The 17,366-nt window shown below is 40.8% G+C and overlaps 3 protein-coding genes across 3 annotated transcripts; 1 reads left to right on the top strand and 2 right to left on the bottom strand.

The window, feature by feature from the left end:
* Nucleotides 1-1,479: 1,479 nt before the first annotated feature.
* On the top strand, nt 1,480-6,389 carry rpl39 (ribosomal protein L39). The gene is made up of 3 exons (XM_030739754.1): nt 1,480-1,601; nt 1,901-2,004; nt 6,213-6,389. The coding sequence occupies exons 1-3, from the start codon at nt 1,599-1,601 to the stop codon at nt 6,259-6,261; spliced, it is 156 nt and encodes a 51-aa protein (XP_030595614.1). The 5' UTR covers nt 1,480-1,598; the 3' UTR covers nt 6,262-6,389.
* Nucleotides 6,390-6,429: 40 nt separating this feature from the next.
* sowahd (sosondowah ankyrin repeat domain family d) lies at nt 6,430-8,662 on the bottom strand. Its single transcript, XM_030739752.1, has 2 exons — nt 8,484-8,662; nt 6,430-8,326 (listed from the first exon to the last, which is right to left on the bottom strand). Exon 2 carries the CDS (start codon nt 8,205-8,207, stop codon nt 7,254-7,256), a length of 954 nt encoding a protein of 317 aa, XP_030595612.1. The 5' UTR covers nt 8,208-8,326; nt 8,484-8,662; the 3' UTR covers nt 6,430-7,253.
* A 104-nt stretch (nt 8,663-8,766) lies between these two features.
* pttg1 (PTTG1 regulator of sister chromatid separation, securin) lies at nt 8,767-17,107 on the bottom strand. Its single transcript, XM_030739753.1, has 6 exons — nt 16,969-17,107; nt 14,861-14,948; nt 12,978-13,108; nt 12,805-12,901; nt 12,350-12,508; nt 8,767-8,913 (listed from the first exon to the last, which is right to left on the bottom strand). Exons 2-6 carry the CDS (start codon nt 14,946-14,948, stop codon nt 8,828-8,830), a joined length of 561 nt encoding a protein of 186 aa, XP_030595613.1. The 5' UTR covers nt 16,969-17,107; the 3' UTR covers nt 8,767-8,827.
* Nucleotides 17,108-17,366: the final 259 nt, after the last annotated feature.

The following is a 17,366-nucleotide window of genomic DNA, read 5'->3' as shown; positions in this document are numbered from 1 at the left end:
CAAGAATTATGCCAGAAGCTTGTTGATGACTACCAAAAGCATCTGATTGGTTGCTAGGGGACATTTAACCAAATCTTAGTGGGGATGTATCTATATATTTGAGTTTATATGTTTACTTTTGACCCTGTCTTTATTAGAGAAAATCCAAAATAAATTCAAATTTGTGCATCCAATTCTTGATTTATAAAGTCATTAAAGATGTGTGTAGTACAATCATTCCACCCTGGAAAAAGAACAGTTCAAAGAGGTCATTAAAAGCACAAAATTACCATGACATTCATGCCCATGCTGAGTGTATGGAAACCTCTGACCATGACTATAGGATAGCTAAATAAGGTTCTAAAAAGCCTTTTTCCCCACTTGGAGTTGTACTTCTACTTCTGTCTTTCTGTTTCTCCTATAAACTCAGGATTTGAGTGTCATGTGTCTCTGTTATAATGTAAATATAAAAATATAAATATAAAGGTTTATTGAGTATAGACACCTAAGGTTTGCACTACAAAGCAATTTCAACATACCCCCATGATGTATCTTCCTTATCTGGCTTCAATTATGCAAACAACTAGGCTAGGTGATGACACACAGGTGGTTATCAACACACCAATCTCGCTATGGCCACGTTCTCATGAAAGAGCATATGACCAATCACAAACACAGACATGTTTGCTGCCAGCAGTGTGGCTCATTTTAAAAAACTGGCAAAAATGCAGACTTTGTAAGTTAACAGACTCATCAGTATCATGGTTTTATCATTAAAACACAGGTGAATCTGAGGGATTGTGGATACACTGGACAAAGGATGCTGAAGATGGAGCTGCCAAGCAGGAGGAAAAGAGGAAGACTGAAGAAGAAGGTTCATGGATGTAGCGAAGAAGGACATGCAGAGGGCTGGTGTGACAGAGGAGCATGCTGTGGATAGGATGAGATGGAGGCAGATGATAGGTTGTGACAACCCCTAAAGGGAGCAGCTGAAAGAAGAAGAACAAGGGCAAGTAAAGAAAAAAATAGAAACAGAATATACATGTATCTTAGTCTTTCAAATTTCATAGAAGGCCAACAAGTACAAGGAGGTGTCTTGCTTTAGGATCCTATATTGAGGATTATAGAAAAAAAAGTGTTAAAACTGGAGTAAAAAAAAAAAAATCCGGAATAAAGTTACTGTATGAATATTTCCTGTTCACTTTAGCTATGGAGCTCATCAGGCGCAAAGACAAAGACTTTAGATGCTCTTAAAAACGACAGTCCCTTCAGAGCCTCTTACTATATGTGCACCAAGAAATTTTTCAGGTACGGTGACCATATTTTCCAGGGATGTGATTTATTAAGATAAATATACTACGAACATAACTAAAAACCTTAACTAAAATCAATAATAATGCTTCGTAGTTCAGGGCTCAGGCTCCGTGTTAATTATCGTTAGGGTAAAAGGCGGAAAAACTTTAAAAATTCTTACATGTACTGCCGCTAATGACGTGGTGATGTCGCTGTGGTTAGAGTGCTGAACATTTTTGTTGTGCCCTTATTGGTCAAAAAGCTGTGGCGTCACGTCTCTCGCTCTCTTCGACCACCGCCATAGTGGGGAAAGGACTGCGCACAAAATGGTAAATAAAAAATCTGCAAACATCCGAGTCAGCAGGGCTCGTAAATCGGCCCCGATACGTTGAAGTGTTAAAAGAAATACTAATGTTACAATAAGGATTTGTATGTACTCTGGAAAAACGCGATATGAGCGTTTTAAAAGTACTTAGTAATGCTAGCCGGTAGCGTGTTGGGGGACAGCTTCTTCGGTTTAACACAAAAAGCTTTAAGAACATTTTTTTTAATATGAAGCATTTGGAATAAAAGTAGACTGTGATTTTAATGATTGTGTTCATACGGTGCTTTTCTTTACTGCTTCTAGTCGTCCCACAAGACTTTCAGAATCAAGCGTTTCCTCGCCAAGAAGCAGAAACAGAACAGGCCGATTCCTCAGTGGATCCGAATGAAGACCGGCAACAAGATCAGGTGAGCTTATGATGACTGATTTTACCTGCACTGTGCATCCTGCAAGCTCGAGTGTCCAGGGGTGCCCCTCGTATCGAGGTGCCCATAGGTGCCCCTCGTATCCAGGTGCCCATAGGTGCCCCTCGTAGCCAGGTGCCCATAGGTGCCCCTCGTAGCCAGGTGCCCATAGGTGCCAGGTGTTCTATGACTGCTTGCAAACTGTGGTGATAGTGATCCGTTCAGATAGCTAACAACTGAAATTCTCAGCCCGGGGCTGAACCAGGCGATCAACGGCTACTTACAACCCTGCTTACAAACCATATATAACGACGTTTGAGATTTGTACATTTCTGTTTTCATTATCTCTTTCTCCTCCCCTCATGTGCATCCTCCACCACTGTTCTGTCCTCTTTCATATCCTCCTCACCTCAAGCCTCATCTTCTGAACTGATGTCAGGGCTCTAACATAAGAAAACATGCATAATGATGCCTATTTATTCCCAACATTGTCAGCAGATCAAACATATGACCCTCCTGTCAACAGGTAATGTTATGGCACCTAACTAGGCTACAAAGTGTCCTAAAAATCACACTTTCTCCCTGATAAACACTTCGATTACATTTTCACATTATACAAGAATTTATTCATTAGTTCCGCAAGTGTGAGAAAGTTAGATCCACTTGAAAGAAAGTTTTGACAACAGCAGTGCTTACTGACAGAAAACTTCAGGATCTCTTCACCTCACCTCAGTATCACTGTCATCAGACAGATATGAGCTTCACAAACTCACTGAGCTACATCAGACTTTTTTTCACAAAGTTTTACAGCCGCCTTCAGAGTAAATAGATCTGGACACCTGACATTGCTGAGGTAGACAGTGGACTGACAGCCTACATTCATTACAGATAAAACAGTGGCCTGAGTCGTTTGTCCTACATTGGCCACAACTACTGTTATAAATGTAACTATGAATAATCGATTAGTGAGGGCAGCAGCATCACCTGGGTGTCTTGTCCTGCACATCCCTGCTTCTTTTATTTGGTGATTGTGTGAATTCATCCTTTCCCTGTAATCCAGCCACAAGGCAGGCAAGTGGAGAGGAGAGATTTGAATAATTTTACATGAGGTGAAACCCAGATGAATCTTCAAAGAGGGGCGTGTTTAAAGACCTGAGCTCACCCACACTGTCTACAACCTCATTGCTCTTTAAGGCAGTCCTGGCTGTTTGAGCCGTCCGATCACGCTTGTGCTGTCATAATGTGCCTAAACCTTCATTGAAGAGTGAAAAATCAAGCTTGCATATCACTGTGTGTAAAGCACCTTGCAGCAACCTTGATGACTGAGATATCCTCACTAGCAATCAGCCAATCAAGCTGAATGAGTGTGTGAATGTATATCCCTAGAGGGTCGTCGTATTGAGAGATTTGGTCATGTGCTCAGGTGTAGTAGTGTACTTTGTAAGGTGATGCACGATTGGCCATTGTGACACAGTTCTCTGCTTGAACCAATCAGCAGCAGCCTGTCAGAAAGGCTTTAGCACTGGACAGTTCGACATCAGCGATCGCAATAATAGTTCAATTTAAATGACAGTTTAAAATGGATCTTGCGGATAAGCAAGTGTGTGAACCACTTAGCTCTGAATTTGAGAAGCAAAGGACTTCAGTGACAATGAAACTGGCAACTGTTACGTGATCAGATCATATTCATGTTGGAAATAAATTGGAAGAAAAACAAAATCAAGATAAAGGCAGGGAATTATTCGTCATTTTTTCTATCCTTTTATACATTGTTTTTTTTTTTTTTTCAATGATGTCACCGAAAAATTTTTCAGGAGCGTGTACTAACTGATTATTATACATAGCCAATGGCACAGTATAAGGTAAGAACTGTGCCTTTGTTCAGGAGACTGTTAAGTGCACCAAATGATATTAAAAGTGCCTTGGAGGTTGTCCAAAATGCTTCAGCTTCTGGGAGCTGCCCCCCACCTTCACCTCACACTGTGCACTCAGTTATTGTGAAGATTCACACTCCTCACACAAAGATGACGAGTGTTAATTTTCACAAACCTGCAAAATGTATAAATCCAGGATTGTTAAGGAGAGCATGTTTCTACTTGATACACCTAAAAACAAAACCAAACTGGAACTTCTGGTTGTTCTGTGGAAAAAGTCCCAAGTGTATGAATATATTCAACATTAGGTTTGTTTTACCTGCTAACAATTAATTATTAAAACTAATGGGGCATAATGCAGCTGTCGCACAATAAATTTGTCTTTGTGAAGTTTTTAATGTTTCTGTTGAGGCTGCTATAGATAGGTGTAGCTATAAACAATGTAGCTGATGTTGGTGAACTTGATTGAATTTACACTGATGTGTGACTTATATTTTAGTTTATTTCATCAGTGACACATTCAAGCCTCAAATATGTTTTTACCTTTTCTATATCACACTGCATTATTTAAGCTAAACTTTCCAAGTCGCGGAATGGGCAGTCTGAAGTTTATGAATGGCTCAAATCTCGGTGAAGGCGAGTGTCTGTCTTAATGGCCCGCTGGCACTCAGTTTCATCGCTGAGCTGTGCATGCTATCAGGAAGTTCAGAGATGTCTAAGTGTGTAATTGCAGGGAGGAACTTGATCTCATGTAAAGCAGGTCTGCAATTGCAGCACTTGTTTGCAGTGGAGTGCTGTCATTAACCCTGCTGAGAGCATATTTCTGCTGCAGAGCTCTTCTCCTTCTCGCTGCGCCCGTGATGAGGAAGCTCTGTAGCTGTACACTAATGACCAATCTGCTTTTCTGCAGGATTGGCTGCATCTTTTTTGTGCAATCGCTGTGGCCTTCAATGATTCCCATGAATGCTGCAGTGATTTAGTGCCTGTAAAAAACTTACAGTACTTCTAATTATCTTTTAAAAGGGGGATTAGAAGTGAATAATTTGAAATCACTATCAGGTTTTGCATTGACTTCAATGATGTAATGTTTCACTAAGCATGTTGTGCTCAGTTGGAGATCTGAAACTAGATGTGCATCAAAAGATTTTGCATACTCTAAACCAGTGAGCCAACCATTCATTTGAATATTACCCTGGTATCAAGCAACTTGTTATAAGCTGGCCTTCATAAAGCTGTTTCTATAAAACTCACCAGAAAGCCCAGTCTTTATATCTTTAGTTTCTTTAAGTATGCTGACATTTCTGTCATTATTGAAGAAGCTCTTATCACTTAATAGAGACTGATGAAGTTACTGTTTATATGGGTTTCACCACTTAAATTGACACAAGCAGGGCAGTTTAATCTTTTATCAGTTAAGTGTATCCGAGCGAACTGATCCTCCTCTTGGTGAATTGAATGGCTTCACATGTATTTTGGTCATAGACAGTCATGTCATGTCAGGCATTGGTTTAGGGAAGTTCGGTTATGAAACAGTCTTGGCGTTTTGAAAGCTGACGTGATGCGTGAGACATCTGACTGACACCAAGGAACATTACTGGCTAATGATTTGTGATTGACAAATCCTTAGCCAGTGAAAATGTCCTGGATGATCCATCTTTCTGACTCTCAAGACCATAATTAACAAACTTTTAATGTGATCTGAAACTAGTAATTGAGCCCATAGAGTCATCAGGAAAGGCTTCACTGAGGTCACAGAAAGGGAGCCATTTTTCTATTAACTTCTATATGACTGGAAGTCTTCTGGCAGCCAAAACCCTTGTGGTTGTTTAAAGGACTGGATGTTTAGGGCACTTGGCTTCACTTTTCAGACAATGAAAATTCTTCCATGGTTTATACTGTCTGTGATTTAGACTGAATGAAATTTTGTGAAAACCTGAGTTGCATACCTTCAGTATGCCCACACAAATGACAAGGAGTAAATTAGACAAATTCAAACAAACCTGACAAAATAAATCTTTTTAAAGGCACCCATTTAGCAGGAAAGCACACAGGAGGCACATTTAAATGCTCCACTGAGCCAGGCTGCATTAAAAACCACATCTTTATCAGCTACATGTGTTTTTCCTGCTATGATAAGCCAAAAAATTCCATTTATTTATAGTTTGACAACTTGTTTAAACAACAGTAACAGGAGACAATTTTAACCTTTTATCTTGTTATACAGACATTTTAATTAATTGCACTGAGTTGCTGATAGTTGAATAGTTTACCAGCATCAGAGTCTGTGGGGTTTTTTTCTCCTCCTCCTGATGGGTTTATTTTTTGTTTGATTTTTAGGTACAACTCCAAGAGAAGACACTGGAGGAGGACCAAGCTCGGCCTGTAAACATGAGGGTCTGTGGATCCCAGCATCCCTCCAACCCAACATCTCCCAGGAACTCCAGCTGCTGGGCCTGACTGCAGGGGGGGGGGGCCATGTTATCTGGAGCAGCAGTCATTTTGTACAGATACTCTGGTTATGCTCATGTTTGACAATAAAAGATCTTTGATCAAACTTGAAATGCTGCTGTACAGTCTTTTTTTTTTTTTTTCTTTTTCCCTCAAAGTGTATTTACAGGCTGTTTTCTCAGGAAAATCAAACATGGAGGAGGGGCCAGTCTGACAACTCTGCACAAAGAGAAGCACTTAGACTGAAAGTAGTTTCAGTCAGTGACCACACAGCAAACACTTCTGAATTGCTGTTTCATGGAAAACTGTATTCACTTATAGTTTGATGTGAATTTGAGCCCTGTTATTTAGGCTAGAGGACTATCCAACTATTTAAGAAAACCTCATCAGGATTATGAAAAGTTACTTCAGAGTGCTCAAACTGGGCGGGGAAAAGCTGCTGTGCAAACAATTACTAATAGTTGACACAAGCAGAGCAAATAAGTCAGGGCATAAAGCAGAAAGACACTGTTCTAGAGTCCAGAGAAAGTCCACACACCATTTAAAGCAGCTTTTTAAGGAGAAAATGTATCATTTAGGTTTGTGTGGACATTGGAAGCAACTTCATTTCAAACGATTGGAAAAATTCCTCTTAGTGATCAATTATGTTGGCTCTCTCACTGAATTTGTGCCTGTTTAAACCCAAAAGCCTTCAGAAATCTGTCTTAGTAATTGTACACAGGGATAAATCACATGCCCTAATAAAAAGCAGAATTATGATTCTGGAAAACATTTGAAAAACTGGACGTTCTTGCAGCATTAATATTTTACTTGTTCTTTAGGGCTTGAATAGGCAAAATTACCCAAAAACAAGACTTGCGGTGTCTGAAACTAAAGGACCACAAAACAGTGGAGTGATGCACATATTTGAAAGCTTGTGTCATTCCCCACTCATGTTTTGCTTCCAAGAAATGGGAAGGAGGGTAGCAGCTTTCTAAAAGACCCAAACCTCCAGGCGCCCCTCGTCTTAGTCTGGTCAAAGTATTTCATTTCCTCTGCCCCCTCTCCATCGACCTCGTCACATGCGGTAAAGTTCACTGCGCCAGCGCAGTTGTTGTTGCCATTCTTGTTGACAAATTGCGCGCATCCCCAGCTGTGCTCTTCGTCCCAGGTCCCCAGCAGCTCCTTCATCTCCAGCGGGGCGTCTTCCTTCAGGTACTGCCAGGGCCTCTTTCCGTTGTAATCCATAGCATCCACGTTGGCATTGAACGCTCCGACCAGCAGCTTGATGACCATGTACTGGCTGTGCATGCTGGCGACATGCAGAGGCGTGAGCCCACCGCTGCCCTTCAAGTTCACATTCACGGGGATGCCCGCACTTTGTGCGTAGCGCAAAAGTTTGATCAGAGTCTCGTCCTGTCCCTTCTTGGCCAGCCAATGCAGGACCGAGTAACCGCTGATGAAATCCCTCCTGGTTAACAGCTGGGGGTCCTCAGAGATGAAGTCCATTATGGTTTCATAGGTGCCCTCCACCGCTGAGAGCATCCACGCGTGCTCCATCGGATACAAAGCCCAGTCTGTGTCCTGCTCGGAGGAGCGGCTGTAGGTTTGTTCAGCCAGCACGCTGCTAAACCCGCTGTTCGACGAGTTGCCCAGAAGCAGCTCCTTCAGGTATTTTTTACGCGTAGCGGCTGTGATCGACTCTTTCTCCGGAGCGGAGCTGTCAGAGACTTCTTGCTGCCTGTGCAGCCTCGTCCTACGCTGCGAAGCGCCGGGCACGGGCATGACCTGCATGCCGTATCTGGACACTCGCTCCACAACGGTGCCCTTTTTGGACGCCCTACCGACGTGGGCGTCGGTATTGCTGACAGCTCGTTCAGTATCATCCGAACTGCTCCCATGCATGTTGTCCGGATTCCTCGGCAGAGTTCAAGGCCACTTCCTTTTTTATTTGGACAACACCCCAAAGATATGTCAAATTATAAACAAGAAACCATTTCCTCCGCTCGACTGGACTCAGTCCCCTGTGTCAGGGAAGGAAAAGCTCTTTTAAAAACATACCATTAAAACATTTCAAACACACGATTGGTGAAACTACAAGTTCCTCATTTTGACATGTTAAGAATTTAAACTGTCTTAAAGACTTCCGTATGAAACTGCTATCACGCCACTGCCACTCACCTGCTCCGCGCCCAAACCGACTCTTCAGGTGTACCACTCAAGAGGTGGTCTAAACAAAACGTCACCGAGTTATTTTAAGTGCTCACCCCCCCGCACCCCAAAGCGCTACACATCACACAGACCTTCGCCTCGCAAGAGGAACTGAGACAAAGTCCATTCTCATCTCCCAATAGCGGGAAACCCTCACATGTGACCACTGATGGACTTTAAAAGCAGGAAGTAATATAGAGCCTACAGCCTGTCACCAGTTATAAAGTGGAGCTACAACACAACACACAGCAGGCATGGATAACAACTTTATTTCAATTAAAAGCAAAGCAAAAGACAAAAACCCACAAAAAGCATTAATAATCAGCATCAGGTTCTGGAGGAAGCTCCACGGTCAGCTCCTCGAGAGTCTGTAGAAAGGCATCCAGCTCTGCACGGCAATCTGGAAAGAGATAGAAGTTAATGATACAGTAGGTTAATTATACCTATAGTTAATGATACTGGTAGCTTCTAACTTGTGTTTCAGATGCTAAAGATACAATTACTGTTGCTCAGTAATTGTCATATTATTGGAGGGCTGCATGCCATTTATAAATCCTAAAGTCTTAAATTGTACATCTTGCTATTAGAGCAGAGATAGGTTTAATAACAGTGCCAAATTGAGGGTCACAAAAATGTTACATTAGTAATATCTCTGGAAGAAGTTTGTGCTGGTTCTTCATTTTAACCACTTGTGAGGCAGCATTTCTTGACACGAGATACATTTGTCAGAGTTAGGAAGGTTTAAACTTGTGATGGAACAGAATTCAGTTTTATATATGCTGGCAGTTCAGAAAAGTTGTCTCAGAGCACTTCATATTATAAAAGAAACCCCCAATGATGAGATGACCCCCCCCCCCCCCCCCCCTCAGGAGGCATTTGGCGCTGATGGGAAGCAACAACTCACTCTTTACAGGAAGACACCTCTGACAGAACCAGGCTCAGGGAGGGGACAGAAGAGCATAGAAAGATTAGAGGTGAAACAGAAGAGAAATGCATTAGTCTCATTCTGGGCTGCTGTATCATTGCTTAGGAATCCACAATCACCAAGTTTTGACAGACAGCAGCAGATGGAAAGCATTTATTGATGTCAGTAACTGATATCCTGTTTGTCACATGAATTTTATACAGTTAAAAATGTAAAATAGTATTTGAGTTAAAAGTCACCAGCCCAGAGTATTAAAGGTCAGTGCCTCCCGAGCATTACATGAAGTGAATAAAAGTCAATGTCCAGTCATGTTTCCTTGTGTTTGAGCCTAGAGGCCTGTACCAAGTAGCAGGATCCGGACTCATCAGGTAATGGATTTCTGGGTTTTTGGTGTTACATCACCATGGTAACTTATACTGCAGAACAGGTTAGGTCTGCAGCAGGTTATGAAATCAGTTAAATCAGTTCTCCAGAAAATTGTCACCATTCCTGTAAGATCCCTCAGACCTCTGCGCAGACAGTAAGAGCCTGGAGGTTTTTTCCTCCTGAACATCAATTCCTTCCCCAATGACAGCTGAGATACTGGGTCTTAACTTGCATTCATTTGCTGCATTTCCTTCCTGGTTTAATACAGTGGGCATCTGAATCTTAGTGACCAGAGTGCAGTGCTTCTAATACTATAGCACAGTGCTTTTCCTCATACCACTACTTTGTCTACAGCAGCTGTGTTGCATTCAGTCTGTACTGTATGTTTAACAGCTTCAGTTTTATCTCTGTAAAAATCAGCTGCTCTGCAGCCAGCAGACTTGTGTTTCAGGTTGCCCAGATTCTGCCAACACTACCTTTTTCATGGGAACATGCTCATAGCTAAAACACTGGATTAACTTAGAATTTATAACCGCCTTTGTGTGACCACTTATCCCCACATCAGGAGTCAGGGTAAATTAAGCATGATAAAGATATCCTGGGTATACTGAACTTGCTTTGGAGTACAGGGACCAGGTTTTAGATGATAAAATTTCACTTGCTGGAAATGTTTAAATACAGTGGTATGCAAAAGTTTGGGCACCCCTGATAATGATTTATAAAGGACAATCATGAAGATTGTTTGGATCACCAATTTCAGTTAATCATATAGCAGATGAACAGTGATATTTGAGAAGTGAAATGAAGTTTATAGCATATATTATTTAAACAAAATTAGGCAGGTGCATAAGTTTGGGCACCCTTGTCATTTTAATGATTTGAATACTTTTAACACTAATTATTGGAACACAAATTTTGTTTTGTAAGCTCATTGACCTTTGACCTACATACACAGGTGAATCCAATTATGAGAAAGGGTTAAGGTGGCCAATTGCAAGTGTTTCTCCTCTTTGCATCTTCTCTGAAGAGTGGCAACATGGCAGCCTCAAAACAACTCTCAAATGAGCTGAAAACAAAGATTGTTCATCATGGTTTAAGGGAATGATACAAAAAAGCTCTCAGAGATTTCAGCTGTCAGTTTCCACTGTGAGGAACAGAAAACCACAGGCACAGTTCTAGTTCAGGCCTGAAGTGGCAGGCCAAGAAAAATCTCAGATAGGCAGAGGCGAAGGATGGTGAGAACAGTCATAGTCAACCCACAGAGCAGCTCCAAAGACCTACAACATCTTGCTGTAGATGGTGTCACTGTGCATCGTTCAACTATTCAGCGCACTTTGCACAAGGAGAGGCTGTATGGGAGAGTAATGCAGAAGAACACTTTTCTGCACACACAGAGTTCCTTGAGGTATGCTAAAGCACATTTGGACAAGCCAGCTTCATTTTGGAATAAAGTGCTGTGGACTGATTAAACTAAATTTGAATTATTTGACATAACAAGGAGAGGTATGCATGGTGGAAAAAGAACACAGCATTCCAAGACAAACACTTGCTACCCACAGTAACATTTGGTGGCGGTTCCATCATGCTGTGGGGCTGTGTGGTCACTGCAGGTACTGGGAATCTTGTTAAAGCCGAGGGTCGCATGGATTCCAGTCAGTAACAGATTCTTGAAAATTTGCAGGAATCAGTGACAAAGTTGAAGTTGCGCAGAGGCTGGATATGTCAACAAGACAACCCTAAACACTGCTCACAATCTACTAAGGCATTCATGCAGAGGAACAAGTACAACATTCTGGAATGGCCATCTCAGTCCCCAGACCTGAATATTATTGAAAGTCTGTGGTGTGATTTAAAGCGGGCTGTCCATGCTTGGAAACCAAGCCTGACTGAACTGGAGATGTTTTGGAAAGAAAAATGTTCCAAATACACCTTCAACCAGAATCCAGACTCATTGGAAGCTATAGGAAATGTTTAGAGGCTGTTATTTCTGCAAAAGGAGGATCTAATATATTTTTTGTTGGGGTGCCCAGACTTATGCACCTGCCTAATTTTAAATAATTATTGCACACTTTCTGTAAATCCTATAAACTTCATTTCACTTCTCGAATATCACTGTTCATCTGCTATATGATATATTTAACTGACATTGCTGATCCGAACAACCAATGATTTATAAAGGAAATTCCTGAAAATTACAAGGGGGGCCCAAACTTTTGCATAACACTGTATATGCAGTGGTGATTATGCTGCAAAGAATCAGTGGTTGTGATCAAAGCCCTGAACACTGGTGTGGCTGCACAACTCAAAATGAGGTACAGAAAAAAAGCAACATGTAAGACTGAATGCAGCAAGAGAATGACTAGTTTAGGTGAACTAAACCTTAGCAGCTTTATTATGGTTCTGCAATATGCTGATATTAAGCACTGAAACAATTGAGTCCTCACAGTAATGCAAGTTTAAGATCTCAATCACTGCAGTGCTTGACTGAATTAAACCAGGTGCTTTAGATATGGTTTTCTACTCATCCCTGATCAAAACTCAGTACCTGAATGCTTTGACGTTACAGGTGGTGGGTTTGGGAGAGGAGTCAGGTCTTCAAATTCATTCTCACACAGATCAGGTGTTTGTGTGAAACAGGCCAGTCCAGGTAAGGCAAGTTTACTCAGAGGTATCAAGTCTTCAGGTACATCATACCTCAAATACTCTGGAAATACAAATGTAAACACTCAGGAAAAGAACCACATCATGGGCCCTCAGGGGTTATTTAAGTATACGGTCAGATGTATTTGGCTTGTGCAACTGATCACTGGGCCAAATCAATGAACTTCAAATGAAAGCAAACGCAAACACTTGTGCTAAAGTGCAGCAGCATTTTGAATGTTATTTACAGCTGATGAGGCAAATCTGTAAATTAAAAAAAAAAAAAAAAAAAAAAAAAAAAAAAAAAAACTGCCCCCACACCCCCCAAAATATAACCAGGCATATTAAAGCATCAGTTACCTAGTGGATCATAAGAGAAGAATTTCTCAGTTTCTTGATACTCCATGTTGGCCTGAGGTGCATTTTTGACTTTGGTTTCCTCATGGGAAATGGCCGGCTGCAGCAGAGAAAAAGAGCAAGAAAGTCAATACAGTGAAGATTTAAGTTATACTTGCATCATTTTATAGTCCAACCTGTTTCAGGAGTTTCTTCTCTTGTTTACTGATGGCAGGGGTAGAGACCTTTACATTAAGGCAGCCAAAAGCCTTACGGCCAGATGGCAGAGGGGTACTGAAGCTTTTCATAGGAGATTTCACAAGTTTCTCTGGATGTGGGAGGGAAAAAAAAAAAAAAAAAAAAATATTAGTGGGGCACTCCATTAGGGGTGTGCGATATAGATTGTCTATGATAATACTGTAATTGCTGTGTTAATGTGCGAGCTGACGTTAGCGTATGCTAATGACTGGGGAAAAAAAACCAAAAAAAAAAAAACAAAAACTAAACTCCGCTCCACGCATTCACTACTTTATGCTTTAGTATAGGCTGCTGTGCGTGCGCATTGAGAGTGCCCATATTGTGTGCTAGCGTAGCTGCCTAAACGACACCTAAAGCTGGAAAAAAGTGAACACACTGCACCAGGCGAAGAAATTCAGACATTGCCAGACTTGCAGTCTACCACCTTAATTCCTAGGTGAGGAGGTGGTGTGGCTTTGAAAAGACTGATATTGATCAAAAACTCGGCAGTTTGCAGACTTTGTAAGAAACGACTATGAGGAATATCAAACGTTTCAGGAATCTGCTGTCCAAGACAAACCTCCATCAGCTAAGGTGTCTGGCAAAAACACTCAGCAAACTTTAGCCCCCCTTGTGACCCAGACTAGCAAGATAAAGATAATGGATGGATAGATGTTAATATCAGACATACATACTGTATATAAACACACGTATACATGTCTATGGTTAATATCCTTATAGTTAAAGTAGGTATGTTACAATCACATACTGTGTTTATATGTTTACATATAATGACAATAAAGTCTTTAATCTCATAACCTAGCAACATTCTTGGAGCTCACCTGTTTGGAGCCTCAGATAATACGCTGAAGTGGTCTACCAAAAAGTGGGTTTCTGATCAGATGAAGGTGTGCATTTTCTGTGATTTTTTTTTGCTATAATGTAGGGGGAATCCCCCTGGACAGTATTGGGTTTTTATTTTTATTTTTTTACCCAAAGAATTAAATGACAAATGTTTAAAAGTAAACTTCAGGAAAATTAACAGTGGCTGAAGCAAACAGACAATTTAATAAATACATTAGACGTCAAAGTGCCGGACTAACTTCCCAGTCTCAGCGTATCTTATCTTGAAGGTTCGGCCACAGTACATACAATTAAAACATCACCATCTTCTGTTAATCTGGATAAGATTGCTCTGTATTGATTAACTCAAACATCAGGGGAGAAGATGTGCTTTTTGTACAAGCCTTTATCGCTGATGGATGAAAATCTGAGTCATGAAAACTAGCACTGGACAAGACCAATGACGAAGGCCAACCCGCAGCACGCAGACTGTTTATGTGTAAATAGTGACAGTGTAAAAATATTATGGTTAGTGAGGAACATGGGCTCAGAGGGGGAGGAAGACAGCACACACAGGCCTGTCTCTTCCTGAACTGAGTCCCACATGTGCATGTGTTATAGCTTCTGATTCTTTCATTAAAAAATTAAGACACTTACTATATTAAAGTGTTTCAGGTTTCTTCCTTCACAAATAAACGCGTCATAACAGCTTTTTGACCCCTCCCCCATTCTGTCAAGGCTTCCGTATTGAGCGATTGCTTTTGAAAAACTCACCGAAGTTAATGTGTCAAAAACACTGATTTAAGTCTTATTTTACTAGCATGCATTTCTTTTACGAACACATTTTTAAATAATGCAAAATATCGTTTATTATCACTAGATAAAATTACAGAAAATAGAGACTTTTTTGGTCTATATCGCACACCCCTAGCACTCATACAGAGGTTTATTTAAAAAAAAAAAAAAACAAAAAAAACAAACAAAGATGCCACTTTCATACCTGGAGCAGACTGAAGCCGCTGCCTCATCTTCAGTGTAGGTGCATGGAGACCTGCATTTTCACGTTCTGCAAAGATTATGTTGGCCATCTGAAAACACAAGTAGATATAAGCTACTGCAACACATCACACCCTCACCCCCAACCTGTTGCAGCAGATGGCAGCCCCTCACTGAGCTTAGTTTTGCCAGGTTTCTTCCTGTTTAAAGGGAGTTTTCCTTCCTACTGTTGCCAAGTGCTTGCTCATAAGTCATTTGATTGTTGGGGTTCTCTGTATTATTGTAGGGTCTGTACCTTACAGTATAAAGTGCCTTGAATCAACTGATTTGGTGCTGTGCAAAACAACTGAATTATCACCACTGACACATTTCTACAGTAGATATTTAACATAACACAAGTGGAAGAAAAATGGATTTATAGCAAACAGTGTTAAGAGGTTGCACTCCTTGTAAATGTGTCAGTCACCTGGTCCTGTTCCAACTTGTCATATAGTACTAACCTGAATACCATCAGCATTTTTACTAAAATTTGAGATGTGAATGAACTATAGTTTTGGAGAATAGATACATTCCTAATTAAGAGCATAGCTGACCATCAGGCCCTGATAACTAGCCTGCTTGAAGTTCAGCACCCTTTTATGAACAAAGCACTGAAACTAATGGCCAATTTACAGGCTACAGCCCTTAATTGTTGCAGCCAACATAATATTACTACAATGCATTCCTTGAGACCTCATTGCCCCATATTAAATGCACTTTGCTCTCAGAGTGCAGCTTTACTTTTGGTTCCTACAGTCTTCAAAGGTAGAATGGGAGGCATCAGGCCCTAAGAACCACCTCCCACTTTGGGTTCAGGAGACAGATAAAGTCAGGCTTAAAAGCATTTTCATAAAGCTTCGAGTTGAGTTGGACCTGAGGCATCCCTTTGTTGTGCTGCACTGAGGTTTGCTTCTGATTAATTTACATGCTACTACTGTACTTGCATGTCCGTCAGTTGGTTGCCCTGAACCAATAGTCTGCATTTTGTCCTTTCTCCCTCCAAGCTCTCCTCTCTTCACTTTTTCAAACAGTTGCAGCAGATGGCTTCAACTTTAATTATAATCCAAATGGAAATAAATACGGGTTTATAAACTGAAACAAACATGCCGGGAGTCGGTTTGTAAAGGAGAGAACTGAAAGACAAGTGCATCACTACAAAACAAAATGTGGAAGACTAGTCACTTTATCTTAATTGTTTCATTTTAACAATGGTAGCGAGACCTGCTATAATTTATTGTTGGAAGACCGTGGCACAGGAGCTGAATGTGAACAAGATCAGAAATGAGTATCAGAGGAACAGCTCAGCTTGAGCTGTTTGGAGACAAAGTTAGAGAGGCAAGCCTGAGATGGTTTGACCATGTGCAAAGGAGGGATAGCAGATATACTGGACAAAAGAGTTTGAATATGGAGCTGCCAGACTGAAGGAAAAAAGGAAGATCACAGAAGATTTAGGGATGTAGTGAAGGAGGACATTGCAGAGGGTTGGTGTGACAGGAGGATGCTAGGTACAGGGGGAGATGGGAGCAGATGATCTGCTGCGGTGAAGCATTAAGGGAGTAGCCGAAAGAAGTAGAATCTGAGATTTTGTTTTAAAAGCATTTTCACAAATCAAAAGGGAGTGCTGCCTCCTAGCGACTTTGTAAGAACTAGAGGAGAAAAAAAAAAAAAAAAAAGGCTTTTTGGTAAAGTAGGGATAATAATACGCTGAATTTGATTACCGTAAACTCATTAAGGAATTCAGTGTCTGCCTCCATCTCCAGTTTATGCAAATAAATTCGAGGGACAAACAGGGGTTACTGGTTTACCAACAGCAACATAGTAGGTTTAGTGTTACGTTTAAAAAAAAAAAAAGACACTGTCACCATAACTAACCAGACTTCTCCTAAGCCTTACGCAAAAAAAGTTGATTTTGAAGTAGACTTACTTAAAGAAAGGATGGGATGCGGATTCAAATCTTTAGTGGGCTAACTAGCTAGCACGCTAGCTTATGTTAGTTTTTAACATTTTATAAACTTACCGCCACTGCTAACAAAGGCTATAATGACTTTAAAAGCCCGTTATCACTAATAATACCTCATTCCTCTGTGATAGCCGTCGCTAGCTGCTCCCAGATCACAAACTTGTTTTGGTATTGAAGAAGAAGAAAAAAAAAACCTGTGCCGTAGCGACCGCGACTCGTTTTTAAATTCCCTGACTTCATCCCATTGGTCACTGTAGCACACGTGACTTGAAATGGGCGTTACGTAAACAAATTTAATCCAATTAAAAAATATTGCCAGAGCCTGTTTACGAATTAGAAATGTTTTAATATTGCTATCACAATTATATCAGAATCATTTAATAATTTACGCTAAATATAGCTAAAAAAAAAGTTATGCATTCAGGAAGTACACCCCATTCTTCTTATAAATGTGCTAGTTCTCACGATAAACCATACTTCCCGTGCTTCCATGCATCTCATATGTGGGTTT

Source organism: Archocentrus centrarchus, chromosome 10, assembly GCF_007364275.1.
Source record: "Archocentrus centrarchus isolate MPI-CPG fArcCen1 chromosome 10, fArcCen1, whole genome shotgun sequence".
Classification (NCBI taxonomy): Eukaryota; Metazoa; Chordata; class Actinopteri; order Cichliformes; family Cichlidae; genus Archocentrus; species Archocentrus centrarchus.
This window is presented reverse-complemented; position numbering and strand designations above follow the sequence as displayed.